The following is a 12,348-nucleotide window of genomic DNA, read 5'->3' as shown; positions in this document are numbered from 1 at the left end:
AAACTATAGCTTCACTAATACTGTACGTTTTAATACCACGTGAAGGATATACTTCTACAGTTTTAAGTGTTTCTAATAAACTGGTTAATGCATCTTATATTTAGAAACTGACCATGATTCACTCCTAACAATGTTAGATGAGGAGTAACACCTGAGTATGTTGTCATATTTTTGCTGCTTGATGAAGCCGAACATGAACGGCTTTAATCAGTGAACCATATTTCTGTCTTCTAAAAAGGAAACTGCTCATATAAAGATAGGCTACTTAATTCTTAACTGGAAATATCACAAATGGTCTGTAGTTAATAGGGAATTGAGAGCACTTCACACTTGCTTATATAAGATCTGTGTTGTTGATAACTTGAGGAATCTGTGATTCATCACTTACAGATCTATGTGACACACTATTATAAAGATGGCATTTATTAAAGAGGAGAGTGAAGACATGAAGATTGAAGAAACATTCAGAGTCAAACATGAAGATACTGAGGAACAAACGGGTTGGTTTTCATTCTCAAAGCTGAACTCATTCATTTGATCATTATTAAAATGCCCAACTCTACAGAAAGAAATTATATTTTTTGAAGAATGTCATATGAATTTTGTAATTTAAAATGTTTTATTTGACATGGAGCAGGTTGCATCTTGTTAGGGTTGCCACCTTCAGCGAGGCAAAATTGAGTAATTTTCGCCCAATCTCAAATTTACCTTTCCTTTCAAAAATTGTAGAAAAAGTGGCCCTGAGCCAACTTTTGCCTTTTTTGAATGATAACAATATACACGAGAAATTTCAGTCTGGTTTTAAAGCCCGTCACAGCACCGAATTGGCCCTCTTAAGAGTCATGAATGATGTAATGCTCACCACTGATACCGGGCAGTCTGCGGCTTTGGTCTTGCTAGACCTTAGCTCTGCATTTGACCTGATCGATCACAATATTCTCATCACGTCTAGAAGCATGTGTGGGCTTTCAGGGTACGGTGCTCCAATGGTTTCGCTCATATTTAACCAATAGGAGTTACTCTGTCTGCCTCGGGCACCATTCTTCCTCTGATAAACACTTAAGTTCTGGTGTCCCTCAGGGCTCTATTCTTGGCCCAGTACTGTTTAATCTCTACATGCTACCTTGGGGTTCTATTTTATCTAGATATGGTGTATCTTTTCATCTGTACGCTGACGACACACAAATTTAGCCTTTAAAGCGTGACGATAAGCATGCCTTTAAGCCTATATTAGACTGCTTAGACAAACTGAAACTCTTGGCTGGCTAGTAATTTCTTAAGTCTTAATGAGAGTAAGACTGAAATTATCTTGTTTGGTTCAAATGATCACAGCATTCATGATGTTGATTGATCTCGATACTCTGTTACCTTACAGTAACACCTGTGTTCGGAATCTGGGGGTTTTGCTTGATAACAGTCTTAAATTTGATAAGCAGATATGTGCTGTGGTTAGGTCTTGTTTCTATCATCTTCGTCTTTTAGCAAAGGTTAAGCCCTTTTTGTCTGGTAAGAGTTTCGAAACTGTCATGCATACATTTGTAACATCTCGACTAGACTATTGTAACTCTTTGTACATTGGTGCCTCTCAGACATGTGTCACACGCCTACAGTTAGTTCAAAATGCCGCAGCCCGGCTCCTCAAAGGGAAGCTTAAAAGTGATCATATCACACTGGTTCTGATTTCGCTTCATTGGCTACCGGTCAAATACAGAATTGATTTCAAAGTTTTGTTATTTGTTTTTAAGTCTTTGCGGAACCAGGCACCACAGTACCTATCTGAACTACTGCATCCTCCTTCTCAGTCTAGATCACTTAGATCTAGGGACTCTGATTTACTATATGTTCCTAGAACCAGACTTAAAAATAGGGGTGATCGCGCATTTGCGGTCATCGGTCCTAAGTTATGGTAAATTTTTTTTTTTTTTTTGAAAGAAATGTATTCCTTACTTGTGAAATATCTGTTTTTCAGCCTAAAAAAGGTGGTGGCCTATCGTACAATTCAATGGTTCCCCTCACACACTGCCCTGAGAAGCTTGTTCAGCTCATTCTTCATGAATACAGTATCCTTTAGCATTGTTTATTCACGGTTTCTCTTTTCTCTTTTTGCCCAGTTGTCTTTCATCAGTTTGAGCCGGTTATATTCTCCTATCTTTCTGACATAGTTAAACAGCTACGTCCTGCAAACTGCCCCCTTGACAGTATTCCTGCATGCTTAGTTAAAGATGTCTTTGACACTGTTGGGCCAAGCGTTGTATCTTTGGTTAATACATCTCTCAGCTCAGGGTGTGTACCAGCTGTTTTTAAACATACCATTGTGCAACCGGTTCTAAAAAAATAATAACTTGGATCCTTCAATTTTGTCTAATTTTAGACCTATATCTAAACCCTTTTTATCGAAAGTCTTGGAGAGAGTTGTTTTTAATCAACTTCAATCATTTCGAGATTCATTTAGTATTTATGAAAAATTTCAGTCTGGTTTTAAGTCCCGTCACAGTACAGAAACTGCTCTTTTAAGAGTTTCTAATGATCTTTTTTAGCCGTGGACTCTGGTAACTCTGCTGTTTTAGTCCTTTTGGATTTGACTGCGGCCTTTGATACGGTCAACCACTCAATTCTTTTATCTAGACTTGAACAGTGTGTTGGCATTAAAGGCATAGCCCTTAACCCTCTAAGCGCCAAAGTCACAAAATTGCGACAAGACGTCACACTTGATAAAATAGGCTGTAGATCCTAATATGGTGTAATATCTCATTTGTATTCCCTATCTAGACTAGACTACTGTAACTCTTTATATGTTGGTTTGGATCAGTCATCTCTTCAACGCTTACAGTTAGTCCAAAATGCAGCAGCTCGGCTTCTATCTGGGACTAAAAAGTAGGAGCACATTACCCCAGTCTTAGCTTCACTACACTGGCTTCCTGCCCGCTTCAGGATTGATTTCAAGATTTTATTGTTTGTTTTTAAGATTATAAATGGGTTGGCGTCTGCTTATTTATCAGAGCTTTTACATGTTCACGCTTCTGTTAAAGCACTGAGGTTGTCCAATCAGGTGCTCCTCGATGTTCGAGAGCCAGGTTAAAAATAAAGGTGACCGAGCTTTTTCAGTGGTGGCACCTAATTCGTGGAACAGTTTACCTGTACACATAAGAACTGCTCAGACTGCTGGAATTTTTGAGTCGTTACGTAAGACACACCTGTATTCCTTGGCTTTTATTTCGAGCTGAGCCATTGTGATGTTTTTACTGTATTTGTCTTGTTTGTGTTTCTCCGGACATTGTTAAGCACTTTGGTCAGCCATGGTTGTTTTTAAATGTGCTATATAAATAAAACTGAACTGAAATTGAACTGAACATTATATTTAGTAATAGCTTATCAGTGGTGACTATCTCAAGTTGATGTCCATATGGCAGAAACAAACGGTAAAAATCAAGCAGTTAGTTAATGTCATGTAATCAAACAGGCGGTGAACACTATTAACAGCAATGATAATATGTTGCAATCAAACTTATAGCAAAATTTGGTAGTTTTGTATGTTGTTTCAGGGTTGGCAACATCTGATGTCCTCTGGGGGGTTGGCATCATCTCTTCTCAGGTGTTCAGTCATCTCAGGGCTTTGTAAGAGCTGGATCCAGACTGAAGTTTGTGTAATTCCTATTACAGAAACAGAAACAGAGAAGGTAATAGAGAAAAATTAGCGTAGCTGCTGTTCCAACAAAGCAAAAATTATGTGTTCAACCCCAGCAAAAGAATGTTAATATGCAATTGATCAGATATAACTGAAGTACAAGGTTATGAGATACATTATGTGAATGCTTGGCTAAAGAGATGTGTCTTTAATCCAGATTTAAACGGAGAGAGTGTGTCTGAACCCCAAACGTTATCAGGAAGGCTATTCCAGAGTTTGGGAGCCAAATGTGAAAAAGCTCTACCTCCTTTAGTGGACTTTGCTATCCTAGGAACTACCAAGAGTCCAGAGTTTTGCGACCTTAGGTAGCGTGATGGATTGTAGAGTGACAGAAGACTAGTTAGGTACACAGGAGCTAAACCATTTAGGGCCTTAAAAGTTAGTATGTACTTTTATTTAATCCAAACTGTGTTCATATTTAATTTTAAAGGGCTTTTAAACCTGCTAGAGATATTCAGCCAAGAATTACAACTAACTAACTAACTAAAAAAAAAAAAAAAAAAAACACTTTTTCTGACGGACTGATATGACAAACACTATATGACAAATACTGTTAACCATACATTTGTACATTCTCTAACACGCATATTTTGGTTACACAGTTCATTTAAAAGCCTCTGGTGTGTAAAAATAGTAAATGCCATTATGTCCTCCTGTTTTTTACAGTAATAAAAGTTATAGGAGCATTAAATAGTTAACAAAGAAATCATTTTGAACAAAATGAACAAAATTCATTCTAATGCTCATTATATTAGCGTTAGCCGCGCTTATGCTAACGATTAACTACGTATACGCTAACGGCGATGTTTATTTCAATCCGAAATTCTAATTAAAATATGGAATAATATTCATAACAGAAGCTCTAAATATTAAAAATGTAATTGAAACTTACCTGCTTGAACTTGATCGGGGTGTTTTGTTAGTTTGATGCGTTTCCTCCTCTTGAGGAAGAAGAGGTTGCCAGGTTTTCACAACAAAACCCGCCAATCGCGTTAAAAATCCCCCGTTAAAAATCGCGTTCTGAAGATAAAATATGCATGTTTTGGCGGGGTTCCCCTGGTAAAATTCGCATTCCAGGGGCTAAATATCACGTTAATGGGGTCGTTTTTCAACCCGCGGACATGAAAAACAACCCGCAGCAACAGTGTTAAAGCAGCCCAATTCCGCGGGAAAACCGCGGACTTGGCAACACTAGAAGAGGATAGCTTTCGGATAGCGCATCAAGAACCGGGTTGACCGGGTACTCGGTACCACCGGTACTTAAAAAAACCTGGTACCGTAACGTTTTCATTTTTTTAGTACCGACTTGGTACCGAAGTACCGGGTCTTTTGACAACACTACTAGGTACTACCAAAAGTCCAGAGTTTTGTGACCTTAGGGAGCGTGATGGATTGCAGCATATTATATTGTATTATAATTGCTATTAGTATTATAAACAGTGCAAAATACTTATTTGTTGATTCAACTTTGGCCTTTGTAAAATACGGGACAAATCGCATCCCGTATTGATTTGATACGGGACACATCAATTTACCTTTAAATACGGGACGATTCCGTATTTTAAGGGACGGGTGGCAACCCTACATCGTGTGGACAGACATGTTGAGATCACATGAGCCATTACCATTAAACATACACAACTAAGATTACACAATAAACTTGGCTCGTTTTTTATCATCATCACTTCGAATAATGGTTAAGATCACAAAGATCACATTTAACACCTCCTTTAATAGCTTAGTGTGTATAAGATCTACATGTTGTTGATTGTTCTTTGTGTTCTTTGTGCCATTAAACATTGTGTTAATCTGGATTTGTCTTTTTTTCATTAGACCTGATGACACTGAAAGAAGAGAGTCAAGAACTCAGTGTTCAGCATGAGAAATATGATTTCATGACTGGAGAAAAATCATTTAGTTGCTCACATACTGAAAAGACTTCAGAAAAAAGAGCTCAAAAGACAGCAAATAGAAGTTATTTCACCTGCCAACAGTGTGGGAAAAGTTTCACCAGAAAAGGAAATCTTGAAGTCCACATGAGAGTTCACACTGGAGAGAAACCTTTCACCTGCCAACAGTGTGGAAAAAGTTTCATTCAAAAAGCAAACCTTAAAAACCACACGAGAATTCATACTGGAGAGAAACCTTACACATGCTCTCAGTGTGGAAAGAGTTTCACTCAAAAAGGAAACCTTAAAGACCACATGAGAGTTCACACTGGAGAGAAGCCTTACACCTGCAAACTGTGTGGAAAGAACTTCATTCGAAAACCAAACCTTGAAGTCCACATGAGAATTCACACTGGAGAGAAGCCTTACACATGTTCTCAATGTGGAAAAAGTTTTACATATAAACAACACCTCCATGACCACATGATGATTCATGCCGGAGAGAAACCTTTGACCTGCCAACAATGTGGAAAGAGCTTCACTAAAAGAGGAAACCTTAAAAAAACGCATGAAGATTTGCACTGGAGAGAAGCCTTACACATGTTCTCAATGTGGAAAAAGTTTTACATATAAACAACACCTCGATGACCACATGATGATTCATGCCGGAGAGAAACCTTTGACCTGCCAACAATGTGGAAAGAGCTTCACTAAAAGAGGAAACCTTAAAAAAACGCATGAAGATTTGCACTGGAGAGAAGCCGTTTACATGTGATCAGAGCAGAGACGGATTATGACTTCAAAAGGCCCCCGGGGCCAGTTACCTCCAAGGGCCCCCTCCCACGTTTTTTTCACCATTCCCGTTCTTTCCCTTAGCGAGATTATCATGAATATTCAAACCGTTCTCACTCCGCGTCACATGCCTTTGCAACACGTATGTTAATAAATCATCTGTACAGCAGTTTTGTTTTTGTTTTTTTATTATATTTCGTTGGTGGAAACAACACGAGACCATATACTACTGCAACTGTCAAGACCGGCCCGGATGGTGTTTAGTGTCCCCAATATACATATTCAGTATATTGCCAAAAGTATTGGGACACCTTCTAATGAACAGGTTCGACTACTTTAGTAATTTCCATGAGTACAAATTTTAATGGGTTAGTTCGCCCAAAAATTAAAATTAGCCCATCAACTCTATCTAAGTTATCTAAGAGTTAACTCTAATCTCATCATTACTCGCCCTCAAAGCGTCCTAGATGTATATGACTTTCTTCTTTCAGACGAATCCAATTGGAGTTATATTAAAAAGTATCCTGGCTCGTTAGAATGGCATGGGCGGGTGTTTTTGTTCAGTCCAAAAGTAGTCAAATAAAGCGCGCGTATCCGTAATAAAACGTGCCTCACATGGCTCAGGGTGGTGAATAAAGGCCTCCTGTAGCGAATCGATGCGTTTTTGTAAGAAAAAATCCATATTTAAAAAGTTATAATCACTTTTCTCTCGGATGACATAGGACATACGCCTCATGCACGTGCCGGTGATTAGTGACGAATGCGGAAAAGCGGAGGAGAGACGGCAAATCAAAACGCCGGTCACTTATTAGAAGCACAAAACGAGGATTTGTAAAGAAAAATGTCAGAGGATTTCAATATAAGCAAAAGGTTTCCTTTGTTAAAATAAGGAAACTTTGCTTCCTTTGCTCCTGTAAACAAACTCGCGAGAGTGGCATATCTCACAGGCGTGTGCGTGCGTGACGCGTACGTCCTACGTCTTCCGCCCGGAACGTCTTGCATATATGACAGTCAGAGGAAGTGAGATAAAAATGTTTATAACATTTTAAATATGGATATTTATCTAAAAACGCATCAATTCTCTACAGGAGGCCTTTTTTCACCCCTTGGAGCTGTGTGAGGCACGTTTTATTATGGATGCACAACTAAGAACTTTGTTACAGCTGCTTTGAGGGTGAGTAAAACATGGGCTAATTTTAATTTTTGGGTGAACTATCCCTTTAATGTTTAAGCATATGATGATATTCAGGGAACTGTGTGCTTCTAATTTTATAGCAACAGTTTGGGCAGGACCCTTTTCTATTCTAACATGGCAATGCCTCTGTGTATAAGGCAAGGTTCAAAAAGAAATGATTTATTCAGCCAGTGCTGATAGCAAGCTGTTGCTATAAAATCAGATGCACACAATTCCCTAAAATATCATTATATGCTTAAACATTGAGATTTGTTTTCATGGAAATTACTAAAGTAGTCAAACCTGTTCATTAGAAGGGGATGTCCCAATACTTTTGGCAATATAGTGTATTTAATGCATCACATGAATAAAAAATGATTTGATAATGTCATACATTTATATTTGAAGGAGGTCTTTTGTAGACATTCAAACAACTGTATTAAGTGTGCAACTTTTGACAGTTAAATTTTTAAAAAATCTTAACCTGACTCTATTGCTCTCTACATCTGTTTTTCCCTTCTTTCTTTCTGGTATGCATTATTTTATACAACCTAGGGAAGATGGACAGTTATAATAATAATTGTATGTACACGTGCAACTTAGTATATGCAAATTTGTCTATATCTGTGCTCTGGAAGCTTCTTCTCTCACTAAAACAAATTCCTTGTGTATGGGTGATTCTATAATTGGAGATACATTTGGCATTGCAGAAAGTTAAAAAAAAAAACTTTTCACTAACAGATTTTATTACTTATTGAAAACATATTTAATTGTAATAATTCAGTGCTTGCCAAACACAAGTTACTTCCTTTTTTTACTTTTAATGAAAAAACAGATGTCTTTATGGTATTGTTTGTCAACTCTGTTACGGACAAATTAGCCACTGTGTAGAAATAACAATAAATCATAACAGGAAAAATCCTTCTTGTTTCATTAGACAAACAGTCCTTACATTCCATCGCTTGAAACTGAGATAATATTTCACCTGTCCTTACAGTCCTTACATTCCATCACTTGAAACTGAGATAATATTTCACCTATGCATACCTTAAAAATAAATACCTATGTCTTCACAGAAACGTCCACTTGGAGCAAATATGTTTAATCTGAAAATGTATTATATACAATATCCAGTTAAAAAAAGAAATGTTGAAATATTATAAGGGTGCAAAAATAAATCAATAATGTTTATTAGATTTTAAACAACAATTTTATTATTTGTGAAAATAGTTCATAAACAGAGTTGACTTTTTAAGTAACAGAATTTACAGAATTGTCCGATGGACTGTCAATTCTGTTACCGCATTGTCAGAATTGTTACTGTACCTTGGTAACAGAGTTTGACGGTTTAGATTAAAATATTTTCTTAGAGAGAGCACATAGACTTTTCAGTGCTTCAGATCCTAACAGTGAGGGAAAGTTACATCATAAAAATATTAGATCGTTATGGACTGTAAAATCTTGTAATTCATAACAATGAGTAACACAGTATTAAAATAATTAAAAATATAACCATTTGGAAAAAAGCAGAAAAAAATAATGACTTCGGACACCAAATGTACCTGCAATTATAGAATCACTCGTATGCAAACATATTTGGCAATACATCTCTTTCTCATTCTGCTAAATAGTACTTTTTTCTTATACCCTTCACACAAAGAAAGAAGCTCAAAAAGTGGTTCAAATAAATATGATTTGAAACAGGATGGAGTAATGGTTCTATAAGAGGTTTGGAGGCATTCATATTCACAGGGCCCAATTGTAACAGGAGTGCCAGGGAGCCCTCGTAGACAAAAAGCCTTGTCTAAGAGGCCTTGTATAGGCTATGGGACCCATATATTCCAGCATAAATAAGCATTAGTTTTCATTGTTGTTGGGTTTTCTGTATACCAAACTGGATGGTGCAACCTTTAAGCCCAGGGCCCCCCTGGGCTCCTGGTAGTCAAGGGCCCCTGGGCACTGGCCCCATTGGCCCGGTCAGTAATCCGTCCCTGCTTGCATTGGTCAATACCCATGGTTTTGGCATCAAATAATTTATGGGAAGACCTTCGGGTCAATTTGACACAGATAAATAGATGTGAGTCAGCCGTCTAACTATTTAAAAAGAGTAATTGACTCATGTTTTTGATGTGGGTATCATTCCAGAATGTTTTCTTTGAAAATACATTTTTGTTGTATCTTTGTTAAAATGGTAACATCTTACTCCATACAGTTCAGATTTTTAGAAAGTTCAGTGAAGGTGAACTATTGCAGACTTAAATGGATTTAGCACTGTATGTGTAGCCATTATGTTGCCAGTAATCTTGACAACAAACAGAATTTGTTTCCAAGAATATCTGTTGAGAGGGATTTTGTTCCCTTTTGTTTACTTAACATGGATATGAGTTTAGGAGTGCCTCTCTTCTAGAAAATGTACAAGGTTGCAAAACAAATTATATATTGATTTCCATTTTTCATTTTCATATGGATCAACCATCTGCTGAAGTGTATCCATTGTTGTGTCACTGAGGGTAATTGGTGGAACAACAACATTATTATTTGTTCGTAACTCTGAGAGTGTTATGTTGCCATCAATAACAAAACCACTGTTTGTGTCATAAATACCATTCATACTTGGGTTATGCATTCCTGCATTGTTGACTAAGCCCCTTTGCCACAGATGAAGAGGATTTTGCCCCCCTTGTGTTGAAAGACCATGGTTATTCCAGTGGTTCTGAAATTCAGTACTTCCTTGAATTTGTGGCAAATAATTATAATGAAAGCAAAATACATGGAGCTCATAAAGTGAATCCAACACACCATTCTCCTCCATAAAGTTCAAAAGATTACCAAAATGAAATGACACCACTCGATTTAGCTCTGCCCATAATCTCTCAATTCTTTGATTATGCACTGACCTGCCAGTTATTACACTGTGTCTGTTTAATCCTCTCCTATGAAGCATGAAACAGGCAACACCAGTGTTTTCAAGTATATGATCACACCTCGCCGTTGATGGCTCTGTTGTTATCTAGACAAGCAAGGTAATGATGGCTCGACTAAAACATCAACACAGACATGGAACACATCCTCATTCTCACAAGTTTGTGGTTTCCATCTATGTGCCTAAGAGAAATTGAAACCAGATTAAATCATGTGTGGTAAAAGTAAAATAATATGGAAGCATATGGGTAGCAAAATTCATTTTGAAATGTAATATGCAAATGGTAATGCAATATGTAAAATACATTTATTTTAATACAAAAATATATTTCTGTATTTAAATTTACATTCAAAATCATAAATTAACTTAAGTTCCTTCTGACTTCTAACGCATGGCCCTTTCACAAACAGGCCTTGGTAGAGCAAAAAAAAAAAAAGATTAAATAAAACCAGACATTCTTATCAACTCTTCAAATGTAAAAAAAAAATAAATACTCGGTTACTAACGTTACCTCGGTTCCCTGAGATACGGAACGAGTACTGCGTCTTTTAAGACGCTTTGGGGAAAACTCCTTTTTCTCAGATGACTGAAGCCCTTCAATAACGCAGTGTAACTGCACGGCCATTGGTTCGTGCAGTTAATAAAAATCGAACCGAGCGGAGCTGCACGAGCCTATGGCGACAAAGCGAACGACTAATACTTGAACTTGCCTTAAGCACCCAAGGGGGCCCAGAGGGACCAAGTATTTTGCAGGGAAGCCCCGCAGGAGGCAGTAGGGCCAAACTCGGAGAGGTCTGCCCAACCTTGCATAATCGTCCCAAGATAATTTAGTACAGCCTCGGAACTCAGTGAGGGCCAAGAGCGTACATGAAAAAGGTAAACGCCAAGCACTGGTTTTGTCATATGACAGAGTGCCCTGTTTATGCAGAAAGGACCCGAGCCTGTAAGGCCGGGATGTCCAGATTATAAAACCTGGCAATTGTGGACGGTGAGGACCAGCTGGCCGCCGCACAAATCTCTGCAATGGACACACCGCTAGACCAGGCCCAGGAAGAGGCAACGCCTTTAGTTGAGTGGGCTCTTACTCCCATGGGGCATTGAAGGCCCAAAGAAGAGTATGTTAGCATAATAGCGTCAATTATCCATTTGGAAAGTCTCTGCTTCGTGAACGGAGGACCCTTGGTGCGGTCAACGAAGCATACAAATAGCTGATTCGACTGCCTGAACGGGGCGGAGTGCTCCACATAAACTTTCAACGCCCTGACGGGGCAGAGTAAATTCAACTCTTGGTCTTGCTCCGAATGAGGAATCGCCCATAGAGTTATTACCTGTACTCTGAATTAGGTATGTAACGCCTTGGCTTCAGGATGACTTTAGAGGCGCTGGGCCCAAATTCAAGGCAAGAGGGGCTCACAAAGAGCGCCTGCAGATCTCCCATACGCTTTACCGATGCTAACGCTAGTAGCAGAGCAGTCTTAAGCATCAGGGGACGAAGGTCAATGGACTGTAGCGACTCAAATGGAGGGCTCTTCAGAGCGCTCAACACTGTGGGCAGATCCCATGTAGGGACGGTGATGGGGCGCGGCGGGTTGAGCCTTTTAGACCCCTTCAGAAAATGAACAACTAAGTTGTTCCTGCCCACCGATTGGCCAGCTGTAGGAGCGTGAGAAGCTGCTATGGCTGCTACATAGACCTTGAGTGTGGAAGGGGAACGGCCCTTATCCAACAACTCTTGCAGGAAGGACAATATCAGAGATATGTCGCATGAGATTGGGTCTGCGCCGGAAAAGCTCGGCGTCCATGCCCGTGCTGGCTGTGCTGGGTTGTGCAGATGGCAAGGGGGCGGGGTCGACGTACGAGCCCGACAGCTCATCCACATCTGAAG

General features: G+C 38.8%; 1 protein-coding gene across 1 annotated transcript in view; it reads left to right on the top strand.

Moving 5' to 3' along the window:
- Positions 1 to 415: 415 nt before the first annotated feature.
- The window catches only part of LOC107710873 (gastrula zinc finger protein XlCGF57.1-like), a 55,336-nt gene continuing 43,403 nt past the window's right edge, over positions 416 to 12,348 (top strand). The window contains exons 1-2 of the mRNA XM_016515737.1: positions 416 to 500; positions 5,519 to 6,137. Of these exons, the coding sequence (XP_016371223.1) occupies positions 416 to 500; positions 5,519 to 6,137 (704 nt within the window). The remainder of the gene's footprint in view (positions 501 to 5,518; positions 6,138 to 12,348) is intronic.

Source organism: Sinocyclocheilus rhinocerous, unplaced genomic scaffold, assembly GCF_001515625.1.
Source record: "Sinocyclocheilus rhinocerous isolate Xijiao unplaced genomic scaffold, SAMN03320098_v1.1 scaffold3099, whole genome shotgun sequence".
NCBI lineage: Eukaryota > Metazoa > Chordata > Actinopteri > Cypriniformes > Cyprinidae > Sinocyclocheilus > Sinocyclocheilus rhinocerous.
This window is presented reverse-complemented; position numbering and strand designations above follow the sequence as displayed.